Source organism: Pteronotus mesoamericanus, unplaced genomic scaffold (assembly GCF_021234165.1).
Source record: "Pteronotus mesoamericanus isolate MK-2021 breed Mesoamerican mustached bat unplaced genomic scaffold, CSHL_Meso_final contig_68, whole genome shotgun sequence".
Lineage (NCBI taxonomy): Eukaryota > Metazoa > Chordata > Mammalia > Chiroptera > Mormoopidae > Pteronotus > Pteronotus mesoamericanus.
The window spans coordinates 4,493,713-4,515,274 of record NW_026555234.1 but is presented as its reverse complement, the minus strand read 5'-3'; the positions used below and the strand labels follow the sequence as shown (position 1 = coordinate 4,515,274).

Genomic DNA, 21,562 nt, shown 5'->3' with positions numbered 1-21,562 from the left:
AATGTTAACCTGCTATGGAAAGAGTGAGGCCTCTTCGTTTGGATTTGATTTTCTTTCCTTCTTTTCCATTGCTCCGTTTTTGCGAGAGCAGTGGAGTGAGAAGTATAGGAATATACACTTCATTTTCAGCAATTACAGTCAAGAAAAATTAAGTGAAATGAGCACAAGATTTCTGGAGAAAAACAAGAGCGCAGTCTTTTCAATGTTTTGCATTAACATTTTGGTCTGTTTTTGTTGGCAGGCCAGTTCCAGACTATTAATGAATCTCTCCTCAATTACGTAAGTCAGCCGCTTCTCTTACCTATTTTCTCAGTCTTTGATATTTACAAAATAACTGGCTTTTTGTCAAGGCACTCGGTGGATTAAAAACAAAGAAAAAAATTTCAAAACGTATAATTTCCTGGCAGGGAAAACTGTATTTCAATTCTTGGGTATAAAACTGTATGTCAATTCCTCAGCTATCAAAGGGAGATAAAAATTAATTCACACAGTCATTGTGCAGATTGGATAAGGTGAGCATGCCAACACACTGTGCTGGGAAGTGTGTGATGAGCAAGCACTCACGGTGAAATGCTAAAGTGGAACGAAGCTTCTGGAAAGCAATTTCATAGTATTAACTAAGCAATAGAAAAATGTCCATTTTCTTCAGCCCAATAATACTATGGTTGGGAATTTAAACTAAGGAACTAACCTAAAATTTGGATTAATATTTAAACATACTCATTTATATTTTATAATAATATATCTTAAATGGCAGCACACTGGAATCATGCTTAATATTCAATAATATAAAAGTAGTTGAATATGTTATACTCACATCATGGAGCCATTAACAATATTTACAGAGAATTTTAATGACTTGAGAAAATATATAACAGAATTCAATTATCCAATATTTATAAATAACTTTATAGTTAAATTATATATGTATATTATTTAAATAGTCTTAACTAGCACACCTGTAGATAATAGATGGATGGATGGATGGATGGACAGATAGACAGAATCTGCCTATAAAATAATTGGTTCTCTCCTGTTTGAAAGACTTCTTTAAAAATCTAATTAAAGCTATAGAACTTCACCCCAGGACACACATACACGCACAATCAATCAATCAATCAGTCAATCACAAACTATTTTATTAATTTTAAGTTTTATGGGTAAAGAATACTGGACTTTTTTTCAAAGTTTAATGACTTTCAAGAAATATAGTTAAGCTCTATTAAATAAGTGAAATTAAAAAGTTATGTTTCACATTGTCCAGAGTCCTCTGGGGTTTCTTGTATTTTAATTAGTTATTTTAAGTTTCACTTTATTTCTTTTTCCATTGATTCCCATGAGGCCTTTGTCTTTTTGGATATAATTTGAATATCAAAAAATACAAATAAAGCTAGCATAAAATTGTGGTATATTTAAACTTGATCTAGGCCCCAGGTGGCAAAACTACAAAAGTAAAGCATGAACTTGGCAACTCCTATTCTTCTGACCTACATTGAGATGTAGGACTCTTTAAATGCTAAATCTTAGAAAATGGGAGAAATTTAACCTCATTTATGATGTGTACATATAAGTTTCTACAAGATTTGCTATGGCAGCCCTTAACTCATGGGCATTTTGAAACTAGAGAATTTTAATTCTTATTTATTAATTTATTCATTTATATTTCTTTTGGGGGGATTTTCTCTTTTAATTTTTTTTTTATTTTTAGAGAGAGGGTGTTTTTTTTTAATTAACTTATTTTTCCAAATACATTTCTGTCCGCCTTCCCTCCACCACCTTCCCCTGCCCCCCTCCCCCCCCTCCCTCAATCCTTCCCCACTTTGGCTTTGTCCATGAGTCCTTGCTATATGTTCCTTGACTTGCCCCTTCCCTTCCCTTTAGTTAAGAACCTCTAAGGTAGAAGGTAATAAACAGGTTAATAAATAAATAGATGTCACTTATTAAAATTAAAACTGTCTCCTTCCTGGAAAGAAAGAAACCCAAATATTTCTGTTCAGTCTGGTGGGGAGGACTGCACGGTCTGGCGCGGCTTCCCCTGGCGGGGCAGGGGCGGGGGAGTCGCTGTTCCTCCCGGCGTCCCCACACGCCGTGCCAGGGAGACCTGGCAGGGCCGCTGCACAGACGACTGGCTCTGCTCTCACATTCCCGGCTCTTGCAGCAGGTCCAGGGCTTTCCCAGAGCGTCTGCCCTGAGGAACATCTTGGTGTTCGGGTAACAGTGTATCAGTGGCGTTTTCGCCACAACCGTTCATCCGTCAGGTTCCCGAAGGAGCCGCGTGCCTGTGCTCCAGCTCAGCACCCTGCGCGCCGTGCCCGAGCAGAACAGCCCACTCACCTTGCCCCCTTCACCTGGCCACTGTGGACCCCCGAGCCAGTTTAGCTTTGCCCCGCCACCTGCTCTCCTCACGCTCAGCACGTCGATTGGAGGGAAGAGATCTAACGCGTCATGGGCAGAGGCCCAAGGAGAGCCTTTATGTGCATTTTGCTCAGTTAATCTCCGAGTACAAGCAAATCAGGTGGGCCTGGCCATCTCCAATTTACGGACTGAGTAACGCCCCCCCCCACCCGAGGTCGTAAAACGGGCCCGCAGTTTAGACCTAGGATGGGGCAGTGCCGCTCTCACCTGGTGCACCACCCAGGGCTCCCAGCCTGGACCCTGCCTTCCCCCTGCGACCAGACGGAAGAGAAGGAGGGGGGGAGGGGAGGAGGGGTCAGGGGAGGGGAGGAGAGAGAGGAGGGGCTTCACAGCTGCAGGGCCCGTGCGTGGAGGGCACACAGCGTCTCGGTGACCTGACCATGCAAAGAGCCCTACTCCAGCCCGAGGTGGTGTGGCTCAATCGATTGAGCCCTGACCTGTGAACCAAAGGGTCGCAGGTTCCATTCCCAGTGTAGGGCACGTGCCTGGGTTGCAGGCCAGGTCCCCAATAGGGGGAGCCCCTACTCCACTTTACACCTGGCGACTTGACTTGCCCCTTTTGGCCGCGCCCTCTCCCCTTCGACCTCGTTCCTGCCCCCCGGGCACTGTGTGGGGTCCGTAGCCTTGCGCGCCGCCGAGCGCCTCGGCTTTGATAAGCTTGCCCTCCGCGCGGCTTGCCTCACTCCTCAGTTCATGTAAGACAGACTCAAGACTTGCTTTGCCTGCTTGGGGAGCACCTGGGTGGCAATCAAGGTAAGCGCCTTGAAAGTCAAAATTGCCCTCTGAGGGGCCCCCTCCTTGTTTGTGGTGCCCCGTGGAGACCTGAACTGCATTCTGCACCCTGGTATGACATGTGTGGAGTTGCTTTTAAGCCAAAGTGGAGCCCCAAAGCCTTCCAGATGGGGACCGGGTGAGCAACCCTCCCCGCGCGGTGCTCTTGTGCACCTGGAAATTGGACCCATCAGGTAACTGGCACCAAACCGCTTTGACGGAGTGATGATAGAAAAAACCACACGCTTGCAGGTTTGGAGCTAGTAACCAACATACCCATGTGTATTAGAGAACTAGAAGAATGCAGAGCTAGAATTTAAACTAAAGCCTGTCTAATTCCAGATCCTTCCACTATAATAAAACCACCTTAGAGATCTTTCTGCTTACTCCACGAAATAAGGTACATGAAGCCCCTGGCAGGTATCAAGTGCTTAACCAATGTGAACAGGACTTGAAGAGGAAAAGTGCATGATTGGTGGCCTCCTCTTGCCTGCAACTCTCTTTAATAGTAGTTGTTACTGCAGCAATTGTAGCGATATTTGCAGCTAACAGTTACTGAGCGCTGACGTCGGCATTTTGCTCAAAATGTGACATGCACTGTCTCATTTAAGACACTTCTGTTTGTCAAAGTCACGCTGTGACCATGTGGGATGCTATTTATTCCAGCGGGTGTGAATTAGAATAACCATCTAATTCAAAAATAAATTTGAAGTAGCCTTTGGTAAAGATGTCTCTATAACTAGATGAATTACAGCATTAATGTAAAATTTTTAATTATACACATAGGAAGGATTACACCCTAAATTTAGTTATTCAACAAGCACATATTAAGAATCTACTGTATACGCAAAATACCTAGATCTAGTTAAGGCCACAAAGCAGTTTAAGATTTTAAGTTTTCAGCCACTGAATGGAAAATAAACTGGGAGTCCAGAGCCAGGGCCCACGCGTGCCCCACGCCTTGTCGCTCTTACGGCTGGGATCGGCTGAGAAGAAGTGAAATTCTGCAGAGCAGCGAGGCAGGGCCTGAGCCCAGCTCACCCCACTTGCCACTGCTGTCCGATGAGAAGTCAGATGGATGGATGCCGTCACTGAAGGAGCACCCCAAATTCTCTGCCTCCACTTTCAGGGCGCAGAACAGTTTTCAGGACCTGGCACTGGATTCCTGTGCGGCTGTGGTTCTCCCCAGCCAGGGAACCCTATGACCTGCTTCTGTATTTGTTAAAGAAAGATAAAAGCTCACTATTTTAAAGGCCAGACTGGGGAAGGTGCATAAAAATCTCGCCAAGCTGGACCTATCATTCCTGGCCATGGCTGCTGGGAATCTTAGGATGTGCTGGAAGACGTCAAAGATTTTCCCAGCATGTGTCACTGCCTCCCTCCAACTGCCGGCCCCCTCCCAGCCCAACAGCGGCCTGCGGCCACCCACATGCTGTGACATAGGACAGACGCTCAAAGGAGACAACCAGACAGGGCGAATCAGCGTTTCAGGGCCGCCTGCACCTTTCGTTTGGAGACGACTCCATCTCCTTCTTCTGAGAGTGGGACATCACAGGACGCTCTGCTTCGATCTCTCAAGACGTCAGCACTATTGACCAGCGTGACGCTTGGGTTCTCTCTGGGGCGCACGTAAAGACAAAAGTCACTTCTACAAATGAGGCGAGAGGTGAGCGTTCTGAGACCCAGAAAGGAAAAAGCATCACGGGGTGCCTGTGTGCGGCACACCAGCGGTCACTGAAGTCGTTTCCCCGTATGAACGTGGCACAGCGCTGGCCCCAGGTCCTGACACGCGGGCGCAGATTCCAGAATCTCCATGACAACGACACGCCTGCTGCGGACCGGTGCCCGGTCCCGCCATTCCTGGTGTCCCGACTTGGGGCTCATTCCTAGAACATAAAAACGCAACTGAAATTTGTGCAGTGATTGTGTGTCTTGCCACCTTGCTAAATTGTTTATTAGTTCCAATAATTCTCCAGGGGGCTCTTTGGGAATTCTTCCATACAAGGTCATGCCACCTGCACACAGACCCCCTTTCTGCTTTTGAGGGTGTAGGTGATTACACTGGTCGCAGTCAGATAATCCAGGATGACCTCTCTGCGTTTCAAAGACAGGTAATTTGTAATCTTAATTACGTCTGCAATGACCCCTCACAGCAGCATCCAGATAATCATTTGCCTGACTATGAAAGGATGGGACTATTGGGGGACATCATTAGAATTCTGCCCACCACAGGAATTCCACTGCCCTCGAGCCCAGACTCTTACCTCCCACCTGAGAGAGCCCACGCCACCCCCCGGCTAGCACCGTGGCCTGGGATCTCTCTCATCCTGGCGCCCTCCCTGGACTCACTCTACTCTCCCCTCCTGCTTAGGAGAGGAGCTTCGCTCAAGTCGGGGATGAAGCCAAAGACCCCAGGGACGATGACTACGAAGCCCCCGGGTTTCCCATGGCCGGGCCGTGGCAACTGATGAAAATTCTACCAGCCAGGCCTCTAAAGGAATCCGAATATGCAGGTAACGGCTGGGATCTGAAATCTGCACGTGCACGTTTCGTTTGACATGCTGCCGTATGGCGCAGTCATTAACACTGTGGGTCCCGAGTTCAATAACCCCGGGTCACAACCCTGCCTCCAGGGCTTTTGAGAGGTGGGACAAGGAGCAAGGTTTCCCTGTTTGAAAAGCAGGGTCCCTAATAACAGAACTTCATCCAGAGAGTCTTCCGAGGGTGCCGTGTGCGGGGAATGCCACGCTCCCACGAGAGGGCTTGGCAGCGGCCGAGGGTGCGACTACTGGGTGTTATTGTCATGATGATGTCCTCGAGGCCGAGGAATGAGTGCTGAGCGTGGCAGAGGGTAGGCAGGCCGAGAGGCGGGCAGCACGGAGGACGTCAGACCGTTTGCAGAGAGTGAAAGGAAGACCTTCCCCTGGGCCGATCCATGTTGCGGGTAGCCGGCTGTGAGGGGCAGGAGGGCGCGGCCGGAAAGCCCAGCATCTTAAGGGGAAGGGAGAGCTAAGTCCACACCCGCTTTCCTCTCTAACGGGGGCACAGGAGGCAGCTTCAGTGAGTTCCCGGAGCCTGAGAGGTAGCAGCTCCTGAGAGAAAGTCCTGGGGTGTCTGAGGGGCTGACCCACTGACACGAATCCACGGGAAGTTCTTTCGAACAGAGTCACCTTGTAAATAAGGACGATATTCCTCAGTTCATCGGCTCAGCAGGCACTTCCTGAGTGTCATCCTGTCAGGAGTGACCAAGGGGCACAAAGATCCACAAAACCTAATCCACGTTCTCAGGAAGGTCGCAACGTCATGGCAGAAAGAGACCGATCAGCAGATAGACAGGAGGGAATGTGTTAGGTGTGTGTAACAGAAAGGACAGCGGGGGTGGGGGTGGGGCTCCAGGAGGGTTTTCAAACGGTGTGATGCAGCCCAGCCCTTGAAGGATGAGAGGAATCCCCCGGGGCGGGGCGGGGGGCGGGGGGAGACTTTGGCATTTACATGAGGGACTGGAGCGATTTCTCCTCTCTGTGCCTCAGGCTCCTCATCTGTGGAGCAGAGGTTCAATCGCCTGCCTCACACTTTGGTCCTGGCGACTCAGTGAGTTTGCACTGGTGCAAAAATTTTACAAGCTGTTGTGTGCTGAGTGCATGCAGGGTATGACTTCCATGTTTACCCTTTTCACAGATACGCGCTGTTTGAAGGATGCGGTGGCCTCCCCCCTCTCCTTAGATGGCAAGATGTCTCTCCCTGCAGAGGCGCGAAGCTGGCACACACAGATGAAGCTGGACGACGTGAGTAAAGGCAGGGCTCTGCGAACCAGGCACGCGGAGGGCACTTCCTGGCAGCCGGGGCCCCCCTTCCTTCCAGGGCATCTCGTCGGGCGTGGGTGGCTGAGCCCGTGGGACCGGTGGGCCCAGGTCCCATGGAGGGAAGAGGGCGAACGGTGGCCGAGGACTGGCCGTGAGCCAGCGCCAGGCTTCCACGTGCACCCCACCCAGTACCCACCCCGTTCTCCACAAGCAGAACGCGAACTCAGACCATTTTGATAATAAATAACGTATCGCTGTGCCCAGATTCGAGGCCCAGCGTTGGCCATGGCTGCCTGTGGCCTCCTCTACGGAACAGAAATATGGATCCTCACTGCACCTGCCTCGAAGGCTGTGTGCAGGCTACAAAGATAATCTTATGAAAATTCCTTGCAAATGCTCTCAACGCACATATAGAACTTTATTTTGAATAACGCTTTTGCTAATGCTTAATTTTCTAATGCATAAATGCGTAAAATACCTATTAGTCACCCCTGGGGCGGCAGGGCTCTCAGTCCTAATGTTTGGGTTTATTTCCCACCAATATTTTCTATGCAGACATATTCCATGCAAGGGAGTCTTGTTGCATAGTACACACCAGATTGTCTTTTCCTTTCACATTATATTCTGGTTATAAAACAATCTCCCATGCGATAATCAATAAGCATAATCTTTACAGATATACCCCATTATGGAATTTTTAATTATTTTTCCTTAACCATGGAGCGAAAACACTGTAAAGCCGTTTGGTGTATATTGTGAAATTTCTATCCTCAAAACTTATTTAATTTACCCGCCCAGAAGCCCTGTGTGGGAATGTCCACCACATACAGCCAAGAACAGCTATTATTTTTTAAAGCATTTTTAACCGATTTCACTGTTCTTTTTTTTTTAATCTGTCCCCCATTTATTGGTGAATGCGGACATGCTTTTGCATACAGCACATTCTTCCTTGTGCATTATTTTTTCACATTACCTGTTTAACTTGAGGGCTTCTGTTAACATGACAAGAAAAGGAAGTTACAACTTTTACCAAACAATGTCATTGACACAGAACGCACCCAGGAGAGACTGGGGGAGCAAGATGGGGGTGAAATATTGATGCCCCTTCTTTGCGCGGGCACCATGCTAAACACTGTAACCATTCACTCGACAAATTCACTCGAGAAACACATGTCGAGTGCCTGCCGTGGACCAGACACAGCGATAGGCTCTGGTACGCACCTCCCTGCTCTCAGGAAACTTACATACTAGTGGAAACTTACATACATCACAAATACAAGTAAATAAGCAACGGATTGTTGAACAATATGTCAAGCGACAAGTGCTTTGAAAAAATGATTAAAGCCAGGTAAGGGGAGTTAGGAAGGTCTTTCTGTGTAGAGCCTGGAGTGAATGAGCGAGATTTAAATACCTTTGCAAGAGGAACACGGTCATCCCCGTTTTCAGAGCTCCAGCTTTGATGAGCTCCGCCGGCTTGGGCCAGGAACCCTCGGCTGTAAGACCTCATGGCTGGTGTGGTAATACGCACGGAACAGAACACAGCGCCTGTCACGCAGCGGTCGCCAGTAGAGCACAGGGACCGTTTTAGCCCCAGCACCTAGAACGGTGCCCTCGCATAAGAGGTTTTCGATAGATTGTGGTTCAATGGGTGACAAGGGACCAACTCTCAGTTCCTTGCACAGAACCTTGAACTATGAATAGCTGTCTTTCCCCAGTTTGACTCCTCTTCACGTGGACCCCTTCACCAGTCTGTCCTCCTACATCCTCCCGGGACGGCTTGCAGTCACTGAGATCTGCCGCAGGGTGAGCCCCGGGGCTGTGTGACAGGGACGAGGACACTGCAGGGCACCATCGCTAGCGCACAAAGCGTATTCAGGGAACGAGACGAATTTTGGAGCAACCGTCCCAGACATTCAAGCCCCCAGGCCCGGCCTGGTTATGAAGGAGCAGAGGACACCAGCCCAGGAAGACGAGTTTTCCTTTCCCTAAGAATCACGGACTCATCGGCCCCGTACGTGTAACTCAACCTTCGTAAGAAGTAGTTTTAGAGATGCTTCTCCTTTGACTTTTTAAAATAACTCTGCCAGAATTTAGGCCTCCGCGCGTATTATTTTCTATTCTTTCAGGTTATCTTTGTTTCTTTTATTACAAAACACATTTTCTTCAGCTGGACCACTTAGCAAGTGGCACTACAATCTCCGCATATCAAGGCAAGGGAAACCCCGTGAGAAAAAGGAGATGAGAGGCATGAGCCCAATCTTGGCCGGGAGAGAAATCGTCTTAGAAATTAGATAAGGACTTGGCCTCCATGCAGATAAAGAGGGAGTTTGACTTTCATAATCAACGTTTGAATAAGCAAGTTTTTATGGTAAGCCGGTTGGTTATGTTTTCACGATAACCTCACTCTCAGGAGCTGATCCTTATTAGCTCTGCGAGTTTCTGTTGAGACAAAACCACCAGCGACACAGCTCCTCAACAGCCCTCACCGAGGCCAGTTTTTCTCCAGACTCCCTGGTTGGCTCCCGCCCCAGACCATGAAACCGCCGCCCACCTCCCAGTTCTGAACACCGACCGAGGACCCGAGGACCGGCACTGCGCTCAGCACTGGGGACAAAAAGGCGGGCCAGCGGCCACTCTCGTGGAGGAGGCAGGTGCCCAGCCTGACAGTTTCAAAGCAGCAGGAAGTATCAGCCCGGGGTGAGCCCAGGGTGCAGAGAGAGCTCCGAGCTGTCACTGAGCCCAGCCAGGCACCTTGGAGGAGACTTTGGGGGAAGCCGTCTTTAACACCAACAACACATTGCATTTAACCCGTGGTTCTCCTCCAGGATGGTTTGCCCCGAGGGGACGATTGGCACTGTCTGGAGACCGGGGGGGCGGGCAGTGCGGACATCGAGGGGGCAGAGGACAAGGATCCCACGCGGCACAGTGCAGCACCCCCGCAACCCCTATGAATTATCAACCCCCAACAGGCCGAGACCAGGAAACCGGCGTCACGGTCAAACCTGTGTTGTAAGGTGGGCAGTATGTTGCAACTCGGACCCGTGTGCAGCTCTGAATCCTCTCTCAGACTCCAGGGTTCCTCTTTGTTTCCTCACAATCTAGCATCCTCGCAGGTAGGTAGCAGGTGCTCATAAGTATTTATCTGATAGGAGATGGGAGTGCCCCTGAGCAAGGGATCCTATGCTAATACCATCAGAGAGCACCCACTGCCGGGGGGAGTTAAAGAAACTCTCTCATGTAAAAGATCCAGCAAAGATACAAAATGTAAGATGAACGGGGACCTATGGAAGCCCCAGTCCTGAAGCCCTAAGACAGCAGAGCCCACCTAAGACAGAGGCCGTGGAGCACTCTCCTTCTCCCGTGACCAAACAGACAAGGGGAGGTCGGCAAAAGTCTCGAGAGAGACCCCGTCCCTGGGGCAGGCGCACAAGGAGGGCTGCAAGCTGAGGGCGCAACAAGGACATTGAAATAAGCCTCCGGCACCCCAGCTGCCACAGGGTAACCCTGGGGGGATTGGAAGCTAAGAGGCAATGGAAGAAGCCATAGCAATGACAAAATCCAGACCGCACTCAATTCCTGGCTAGACTGACGAGCTGAGGAGCCACGCCCTTCCCAAGCATAAATACGGTGGCTCAATGTTCCACAGCGGGACAGGGGTGGGCATTGAACATCAAAGAGGTAATGGGATTCAGGGACAATCTTTCCCATCCACCTTGGCCACCTCGACTTGGTGCCAACAAAGAGGCACTCTGATGCCCTGTGTTAGTCAGGTTTCTCTAGAAACACAGGGGAGAGAGAGCTATAGACCTACAGACTTATACACACATCCATATAAATAAAACAGTGTTTGTGGAGACTTTCAGTCTACAGTCTGAAAACAAGAGACTCGGGACGTTCATTGGAGGAAGTTCCAGTCTGAGTCCAAAGGTCTAAGAACCAAGAGAGCCGATGGTACGAATCGCAGTGAGAGGCAGGAGAAAACCAATGTCCCAGGTCAGTCAGGTCTACAGATCAAGTTATTTTCTCCTCTGCCTTTTAATTCTACCCAGCCCCTCAGCAGGTCAAATGTTGCCCGCCCACATGGGGGAAGGCCGCCTGCTTTACACAGTCTACTGATTCAAAGGCCGACTTCATCTGAAAGCACCCTCACAGATGCACCCAGAAATAGTAGGTAATCAAATATCGGAGGCCCTGTCGAGTTGACACATAAAATTAACCATCATAGGCCCAATATTGACAGAGGCTTAAAGATTTCCAAAGGCATGGGGTGCCATTATGCTATGTTCATCATCTTCAACACCCTCATGTCTAGCAATTGGACAGCCCTCGATAGTTCGTTAATGCCTTTAATAATATTAACAGTGACAGCTAACCATTATCAAGCTTATGTGATGCCAATCCACTCCCTCTTCTAGGCACTTTGCATGATGTGTCTCCTGTAACCCTTCCTCCCTCCTGAGGTGTCAGTACTTTTGTTGCCTCCATTTCACAGATGAGGAAACTGAGGCTCAGAAGGTCAAGTGACCAGCCACATGTCCTAGCTAGCACGTGATGGGGGTGAAATCCCAACCCAGGCATTCCAAAGGGGCCACACGCTGATCTACCTGCTCAATTATTTTCAGTGTACTTGATCCTGTATGTTCATCTTCATAATAGGTCAACAACATGAATTGACTAAGTATTTTCCCTATTGTAACAATGAAAAATCTAAGGCTCATGCACTTAGATCTAAATGCCTTCCCAAAATTTCATAGCAATGAGAGACAGGGTTGGATCTCAAGTCCAAGTATTTTTATGACAAATACCACCCAAGGCCACTACGCTCCTCTGGCAAGCGGTACACACATCTATACATACTTGCACATACTGACTGCCAAACATACACATGTGAGGATCTCTAAGAATGATGGGTCCAGATGCCTTTATTCTTGGGAATCTAACCACACAGAGTAGTAGGACATTAGATGGTATCACAGTCACAATTTAAGAGATAATGGTGCCCTGTTTTCTTCTACAGGTGGACAGACACATTTCCAAGGACATCAGAAGCCAGCATGTTAGCAGTAAAGTCAAGTCACAAAGTTTGACACGTAAGTATAGTTTTTTGCTTCCAAAATCTTCTTGCATTTTTGTTTGTGGCCATGGATTTTCTTAAACAAGGTGATCTATTGAACTTTCATCTTTCATGAAATAACTAATTTTAGAAATATTCTCACATATCTTATGCTTTTTTATCACCTTACTTTATTGATGAAGAAATTGTGAAAACTCATATTCTGTGTTGTGCAATTTCAAAAAGAAATGGTTTTAAAACACATGGATTGGGTTAACCATATACTAAGTTATTTTTCTAAGCATACAGCCAATAAAATCATGGCAAGATAGAAATCTAATTTTAAATTGTTGATTAATTAATATGAAAACAGATATTAAAGCTTTAGGCAAAGCAACTCAATTTAGAGATAAAGATACAGGTAGGAAGCAGAGGGAAATAATCCATTTCAGTATTGCTAGGAGCACAGATAGAGGACAGTGAAGAAATTCAATGGGATTGTATCCATTATAGCTTCTCACATTATTCCCTCCACCCCCATCTTCCCTGACAACGTTCAGTTGGCAACCCCATGATTTCCATTTCCTGATCATTGAAACCTGTCAAATTCACCTTCTGTGTGTCTACTGCTACATTCTATAACATGTTACTCACATCACATTTTCTTTAATGGGTAACAGGATCTTAAAAGGAAACAGAGGGCACCTTCAAATTAGGGTAACTTACGGAAGGTTATTTATGAAGGACCGACCCACCAAGGGGCGTGGGTGTGGGGGAAGGACAGGGACGGGGCTCAGAGCTGCGGCACTGTCCTCGTCCCCAGGCCCGGAGCCCCTGTTTTTTCACAGTTTGCTAGAGAGATCCATCTTCGCTTTGATGACAGAAGCTTCTTCGACCACTCATTTACTCATCAATATGTCTGTTTAACTGCTAAGACGGCTCTGATCCCAGTTTCAATGTGTGGTTGGGGGTTTTGCACCAGACACCACCAAGCACCGCAGACACCACCTGGGCGTCTACCTGTCAGTTCAGATATGACCTGACCTACCCAGACGTGTAACCTGAGATTCCACAGGTGAAGGGCTCAGTCCTACAAGACCACCTCCACCCCCTCCAGTCTCACGTCCAGGTGTCACCCACGCTTCCGACCACCTGGCTATAGATTGGAAGTTCCCATGCCCCGCTCCTTGGGTTTGATTAACTTTCTAGAATGGTTCACAGACCTCAGAAAAATATTTTACTTTCTAGATTACTGGTTTATTATAAAAGGATGTAACTCAGGAACAACCAGGTGGAAGAGACACACAAGGCAAGGGACGAGGGAAGGGTAAAGAGATTCCGTGCTTCCTGAATTTCCACATGTTCACCGAACCAGCAGCTCTCCTAACCCCATCCTGGGGTGTTTTTATGGAGGCTTCACTACAAAGAGTACTGTATTTTGCCATGCAAAAGTGCTCCAGTGCATAATGAGCAGCCCAAGTGTTTGGCTCAAACTTTCAGGAAAAAAAAATCTTTTGTTTTAATTTTGTATTCAATTTTTTATTTATTTATATTTAAAAACAAAACCACTTATCATATTCCAGGGTAGCATTTTGCATACTGATATCATTATTGCTTTCTACAGTTACACTTGAAATGCATAAACATAAATAAAAGAATTAAAAACAGTTAAGCAGATACAGAATTAGTACTGCCCATGTATAATGAGTATCCTTATTTTTCCCCAAAAAATTTGGACAGGAAGTGCTCATTGTACAAGGAAGAATACGGTAATTAAATTGTCGTGACTGACCTTTGTCTCCAGGAGCTCTCCCCTTTCCAACTCTGTCTGATTGAAAGTCCCAACCCTCTAATCATCTGGGTAGCTTCTCAGGTGACCAGCCTCCATCCGTAGGTGTGGTCTAAAACTCGCCTCATTAACCTAACAATAGACACCTTTAAAGCTCTCGGCACTCAGGAAATTTCAAGGGATTTAAGAGCTCTGACCCAGATACAGGAACCAAGATCAAATGTATGCTCCTTATTATAATTCGCAATACCACAAGCATTCATTCATTTCTTTATCTACACTTTGTCTCACCACACAAAGATTTTGGAGTAGCTATCAGAAACTTGCATAGTAAAATAGAAGAAAATTAAAATAAAAATCATAGAAAAATCTAGATAGACTATACGACAAAGATAAAATTTAGGACCCTCAGGCACACATCACTCCTCCATTCTATTAAGATTAAGATATTAATTTGCCTCTGAGCTTCCCGATAGACTCAGCAAAAAAGGGGATCATACTTCTTTATGTATATTAATTGCCCATAACACAAAAAGCAAACCAAGTCTTCAGGGAGAGCAACAAGGACAGATCTTTCAGAGTTAAAGAGGTGCTGTCAATTTTATAGGGGTTGTTGGCTGATGTATGGGAACCATGGCTACAGAAGTAGGACTGTTTTTTAAAAATAGATCCCTGAGGATCTAACTGAGATAACCACTCAGTTTACTCAGGTAAACTGAGGCCATAGCCACAAACAGGACCTCTAGGAAAGCAAGGCTTAGGGAAGTGGAGCCTCGTAGGGAGGGGGCGGAGGTCGTGTGGAAAACTTCAATAAGAATCGTTTACTTTACCTCTTCCCATACTTCCATAAGTGATGGTTCTTCATCACCACCCAGAACTCTAAGGTACAGCGCAGAGAAGCAAACTGGGAGGGGGAAATTAATACGAGCTCCCTCCATTTTTAAGATCAGACATCTTCCTACAAAATGCTTCAATGATTTATGTGTTTATTACAAACTTCTGTGTTTTTGATGCAAACACATTCTCAGATAATTTATTCACTCTCATAAAATGTCATAGAAAAAAACATATTGGGTGGTTCAGTAATGGCAGAATTTTATGGTGATATTTTTCATCAAGTTGAGCAGTTATAGATTTATGTTAATATATATTTTGTGTCATTTTTCTTATAATCATATTCTGACATTATCTGGAAACCGTCAGATTTTAAGAACTTATCTTCCCTGAAGCTTGACTTTATTTTCATTTCTAAAAATGGATAAAAGTTTTACTTGAGGGCAAAGTAGCAAAATATACAGGGTATAAGTTGTTTGTGATGAACCATCAGCATTAACCCCAGAGTCAAAAGAAATCGTCTTCTTTTCAAATGAGGCTAGCTGTAATATTCAAATGTGATGTGACTTTGCTTCTTAATGCTGAGAATAGAAGAGACTAAAATGAATTTCTTTTGGCCTTAAATGTAAACCAAGCACAAACTCTAAACCAATTTCTTTTGAGGTGACAAGCAAGCATACCATACAGAAGAAGGCATTTATAACAAAATACAATAAACTACCCAAGAAAAGAGAGAATTATACAGAGGTGACTGAACATGTATATCCAGAAACACGAGCTTGGTTGAAAAGAAGTAAAATAGAATTCCACATCATGCCATCAAAAGACCTTTCTACCAGTTGGCTTTCAGATGAATTTAGATGCCAAAGGAATGAGAATCAGAGATGACATTATAGTCAATGTGGTTCAACTCCTTTATTTTACTCAAGGAGGTCTAGCAAGAGAAGTGACTTGTTCAAGGTCACCAAGCAAGTAGTCACAGCCAAGACCAGAACCCAGTGTTTTGATAACTATGGCAATGATCCCAGAGTTTTACTGTATGTGCCAGTATCTAAATTTTTTTGTGCAAAGTCCTCCTCCTGTTTCCCCATAGACCACGAATCCTTGCGAGGTTCAATGCCAAAGACATGAATTGATGGCTGATGCTGCCCCCTAGTGACGGAACACAGCAACACAAAATATCGCAAAAAGGATGGAATTGGGCGTTCTATCGATTATATCGTTAACAGATTTAAATTCATTTCAGACACAGCCCCTGGCTCAAAAGCAACAGAGGCATTAATACAATCTTCAGTTCAAAGTTAAAGTTATAAACTGTAAAACCACTCAGTAAGGAGACTGCAGGGCAAGGCGTGGTCTCGCTGCACACGTGGACAGAACACTAAGGCTCTGAGGAAAGGAAAGGCTTGGTGCACCGCATGTGTTTTCCGATAGGGAAACATACAGTGGCCACAAATAGGAGAGTTAACAAAACAAGCAGGTACAGCTCTCCGTGATAATTACCAGGGTAGAAGGTCACTTTGTTCAAAATTTCTTTGTGCCCAGGCATCGAGTCCCGTAAGACCATAGACAGTGAGAAGCCCACAGTTTGGCCGGCTCTGATTTAAGTATTGTGGGAACTCAAAACAAAGATGCAGGAAGGCTTCGCAGAACAGGGGACGCTGGAGTGAGGCGTGAGACAGTGACCTCAGGAGACATTAAGCGTGATTTCTGAGGCTCAGAAGCAGCTACGATGTGGTTGTATGAATGGTGGACTTGGGTTCCTGGAGCCTTGGGTTCAAATCCCAGCTGTGCCATTTCCAAACATGAAATCTACAAGTATCTTCCCTCTCCAAGGTTAGGCTTCCATATTACAAAATGGAGAAAATAGCACCTACACCCTAAGGTTTCTGTCTGTTTTCGAGGTGATACCCAGTATAGAATCTACAGCACAGTCCCCGGGACATGGTGGGTGGACCCTCAACAAAGGGACACTGAACGAGTGGTTCCCAGAACTCTCCCCTCCCTCTTCACCCTCTGCCATTCGCCCAGCACCGGGATGTCCCCCTGCCTCTCTCTGTAGACTGAGAGAGTCTATCTCTTGGTGTTCAGCGCACCAAAGAAATCTGTTGCAGATAAACAGTAACAAGCTCGACTCGTTGCTGACAAAGACCACAGTTTGTTAGACATTGTTTTCCATACAGTTAATGCGCAGCACCTTGTGGATACATAGTAAAGATTTATTAAGTTAACTCTAATATTGAGCTCATTTTGATTGCGAATTAGATAAGCTTTGCCAGGTATCATCGGACCAGGAGAGAGAGCCTGGGGTCCTCAGTCCCCCAGTCCCATCGGGTGGGGGCCTCCCGAGGGGCCCGCCAAGTGCCTGTGCTGATCCCGACCCCATCTCAGTTCCGATTTTAAACTTGGCAAATTAAATTCCCTCACTGGGCCTTACTAGCACTCCTGTAGGCATACAGGGGGACACAGCAGTCCAGGATTTTGCAAATCCATGGATGAGGTTCCTGCGCTCAAAGCCACGCGTTCGGCAGCCCACACCGCCCCCCTGCAGTCTCAGCGCCTCACCGCGCCCTGCCTGCCCTCCAGTTCCCAAGGCACCCGGTCAGCAGGGAAGACGGCTCCCGGGCTCGTTTTGGGAAGACGTGTTCACTCCACATCCCTCCCTAATCCCAGCATAAAGCTGCTCAAGTACAAAAAGCTGTACTTTCTGACCCTCTCTGAGGAGTTGTCAAAGCAGGTGGGTCCTTGCCACATCCTTGACTTTGCCTGACTTGATCGTTCCCCCCTCAACCCAATGACTGGTTTCAGCAATTTATTGCTGGAATTAATTTCTAAAAATTCCACAGAGTTGGAGAGTTTTCTCCCACGGGCTTTGTCAGGTATACATTAACCACTTGGATCCTATTTGCTTCCTATTGCTCTTCTATAATCAGTCAATAGGACATCCAAGCCTAAGGGTTCCCTCTCACATATCAAAGAGCTTAGATATAACAAACGCTGTGACTGAGGCCGAGCGTTGTACAATCTCATAGTGAGTCTCTGTCTCTGCTTACACTGATGGTCTATTTCTGAAAGTCTTAATTTTCATGATCATATTTCACAGATAATGGGTATGGCATAGATTTAACACAAGTTGAATGGTAGCTGAGTGAAAAACTGGTATTATTTTATTTCACCCTAACCACCCAAGGAACTACCCTTTGTTTTCTGCGTTTCACGTACATAGAGTCTGAAGTCCACAATGTTTAAATCACTTGCTCAGAGTTACCCAGTCACAGAGGTGAGATGAAAACCTCCTCAAATGACTGCAAGGACCCTGTTTATGACTGTCCTATTGTGTCATTGTCCCTTTTATCGAGACACGAATTCTTCGATCTGAGGAGTGTTCTTTTGCAACTGTTTAAATCACAGATAAGGAGAGAAAAGCTCAGGAAGGCCAAGCGATTTGTATTAAGTCACTCAGCTCATTAGTAGCAGCACCAAGCAGGTCAAAAGCAGGTAAATGTTTAATGGCGGGATCTCTGAAAATAATGTTTCGGAGCGAAGTTGGAGGGCTAACACTACTCAACTTCAAGACGTACTCTGAGGCTGCAGTGACCGAAACAGCCGCAGTGGAAGAACAGACACACAGATCAGAGAGAACAAGGAGACCAGAAATAGACTGACATAAATATAGTCCATTGATGTTTGACAAAGAAGCAAAGACAATACAATGAGTCAAAGGTTTGTTGGGGTTTTTGTTTGTTTGTTTTTTTTTCCGACAAATGGTTCTTGGAACAACGGGATTATCACGCGCCAAAAAAAAACCCCAAAATCGAGACACAGACCTTACACCCTTAACAAAAATTAACTCAAAATGGGGCACAGCCTTAAATGAAAAACAAAAACTATAAAACTCCCCGAAGGCAACACCAGAGGGATCCTGGATGACTCAGGCCTGGCAAAGACATCTTGGATGTCACACCGAAGACGCGACCCACAAACGAAAGAATTGGTAAGCTGGGCTTCATCAAAATAAAAACTGCTCTGTGAAAGATGACGGCCAAGAGAATTAGAAGCCAGACCTCAGACTGGGAGAAAAATACTTTCAAAAGACACATCTGATAAAGGACTGGAATCCAAAATATACAAAGGGCTCTCAACACTCAGCAATAAGGAAACACGCACCCTGTTTTTAAATGATGGGTCGAAGAGCTCAACAGATGGCAAAGAAGCACATGAAGGCAGGTTCCACACCATATGCCATCAGGGAAACGCGAAGCAAAACAGGGAGATACCATTTCATACCTACGAGAGAGGCCAAATCCAGAGCATGGTCAACACCAAACGCCGGCGGTGTGCGGAGCAGCGGACTCCCATCCCCCCGGCTTTCCTCTTATCACAAGGGACAGGGGCACAACACATTCCCAAATTTCATTTGCTCTACTGGCTTTTTCTCCATCGCTTTCTTCAGTCGAGACAAGCAGCAGAACAGTAAGTCAAACCCTGATCTGTACCATTTGCCAGTTTTTGTGATATAAACAAACACCCCCACGACGGCAAATGTCAAGCTACCAACATGGTCTTTGAACATGGCTTTGGGAAGAAATGCCGTTGTGTAGTATTTCCAGTATAGACACAACAGAGGTAAATAACTTCAACAGCAAAGATACTAGCAGAATGTAGCGGGATAATTAGGAAGTCATGAGTTTTGGACACGTGTTACCTTTGTTTTTTATAGAACTCCAGTGCACGTTTATATAATTTACATTTCAATAATGGCTGGGTTTAATGACTGCATTGTGAAATCCCTGAAAATGCACCAGCCAGCCTTCGTCGGTACAGGCTGCTCCAGACACACCACAAAGAGTCTCAAGATACTTTCTTCTTCCCTGGGAGGTTTTGCTTTAATTTCACAGACCACAGACCCCTATGAGGTTCAAAGATTCTTCATGGTTTCACCCTAATAAGTTACGCAGGTAATGCTCCAACTGGGTCCAGCAAGGTCTACAGCCACGTTGGGGTCGCCTCGGCACATTACCTCCCAAGAAGCAATAAACTTTGCTGCTGGAATGAAATCGATCTCCTCGCAGACGGAAGAGCCAATAACACTCGTCGAAGGGTGCTGATGGCACACTTGGCCGCCAGGTGGCGCGCGTGCCAGCCTCGTCCCAGTGAAACGGCTTTATTCAAGGTCAAGACCAGAAAGACCTGGGAGCAGAGATATTTGGGTTGTCTTGAGGGACAGCCATGAAACTTTTCATGGAGCTTGAGAATATCCGTGTACTTCTTCAGAAGGGCAAATGGCCACATTTCCTCTCATCTTACAATACGCAACAACTAGAACAGTGGGTGTGCAACAGAGGCTATGTGCTTGAAGTTCCTTAGGTCAGGATTCCACACGTGGAATTCCTCACAATTTCTAATTCGTATTTGTAATTCATAGCCATTCCTCACTTTCCCAGATGAGAAACTCAGCCGTTCCTTAATCCGTATATTCCGTGAGCAGCGACTGAGCGCCTGCTATGATTCTGCCCATAGGAAGCAGCATCAAGATTCAAATTCAAGAAATTCAACGCCAGTCTTAATCCTCTCCTGTTATCCCACATGCCTGAGGTGTTTACTAAACAAGCCCCCTTCCCGAGGGAAAAAAAAAGACAGAGAAGAAAAAGAAAAAAAACAACCCTGGCTGTATTTTCCCTGGATTCCCTTCAAAGCTGTATGACAACGTGGCCCATTGCTTCACCTGTGCGGCCGGGTGTTCTTACTAGCAGAGTCCCCGAAGTCCATCACTGCCTCTTCGTTTGGAGGATTTCAGTTATTGAAGTGGGGAATGAGAAGCATGACAGCACCTGGGAGACACCTTGGCGGCGCGCAAACCCCCGGGGGTGTCGCTGGTGCTGATGGTAGGGCACACAAATTTTTTAAGTGAGAGGAATTGTGCATCATGCCAGAGACAGCCTTACCTTATAATGAAGACACAGAATACTCTGTATCCAAAAGACACGCCGCGGCTGAAGCAGAATTTTACACAGCCCACGCGGCACCCCTGCCATCGGGCGCCCCCCCCATGCCAGCCCCCACCCCCACGCTCCTCGCACCTCAGGGCCTTTGTGCCCGCTGTTCCCGCGTCAGGAGCACTCTGGCCCACACAGCCACACAGTGCGCTCCCCAGCGTCCCTCAGGCCGGCGCTCACCACTGCGCCTCCTGGGGGCTTCCTGAGACACAGCACCCCTCCCCCGCCGCCCCCCCCCCCCGCAGGCCCTGCTGTCCCTCTCACCCTGCTCCATTTTCGTTGTAGCTTTGTCGTCACCTGTCATCGTATATTTTTGTTTGTTTTCTGTCTTCTGACACTGAAATATAGGTTGTGTGGTAACAGCAGCTTCCTTCCCCTTCCCCTTCCCCTCCTCCTCCTCCTCCTCCTCTTCCTTCTTCTTCTTCTTCTCCTCCTTCTTCTTCTTCTTCTTCTTTTGGTATTACAGTCCCCAACAGCTGCATCAATACATATATTAAAAATGAATCCACACCTGACACATGCCATGCTCTCAATAATAAGTCAATGACTAAAAGGAAAATAGATGTCCTTCTCCAAACTCCCAGTCACTGAAGCAAATGAGATAGATGTCTCTGAAACAATAAATGGAATGTTCCTATTGAATGCCGGACGTTCCGTCTCCTTATTGATTTTTCCCAGTGAATTGAATCGATCGCCCATAGACACGCAGTAGCTGTGAAGAAAGGCCACTTGGAAAGCCAGTGTCTAGTCCAGCAGGGACGCCCACTACCGCGGGCAGCCAGGGAGCTGCCCCCGCCCCTGCCCCCAGTTGCTTGGTTGTTCGTAAGGTGAGGCCCAAACACAATAAAACAAGGGCAAGCTAATTCTACATTTCCTAATTTTGTGCCTTAAGAAAGCATCA

The 21,562-nt window shown here is 46.7% G+C and overlaps 1 protein-coding gene across 1 annotated transcript in view; it reads left to right on the top strand.

The window, feature by feature from the left end:
- Positions 1 to 21,562, top strand: part of CLNK (cytokine dependent hematopoietic cell linker) — a 78,427-nt gene that overhangs the window by 18,886 nt on the left and 37,979 nt on the right. Inside the window, exons 4-7 of the mRNA XM_054581832.1 lie at positions 242 to 279; positions 5,558 to 5,699; positions 6,865 to 6,971; positions 12,007 to 12,052. Coding sequence (XP_054437807.1) covers positions 242 to 279; positions 5,558 to 5,699; positions 6,865 to 6,971; positions 12,007 to 12,052 — 333 coding nt within the window. The remainder of the gene's footprint in view (positions 1 to 241; positions 280 to 5,557; positions 5,700 to 6,864; positions 6,972 to 12,006; positions 12,053 to 21,562) is intronic.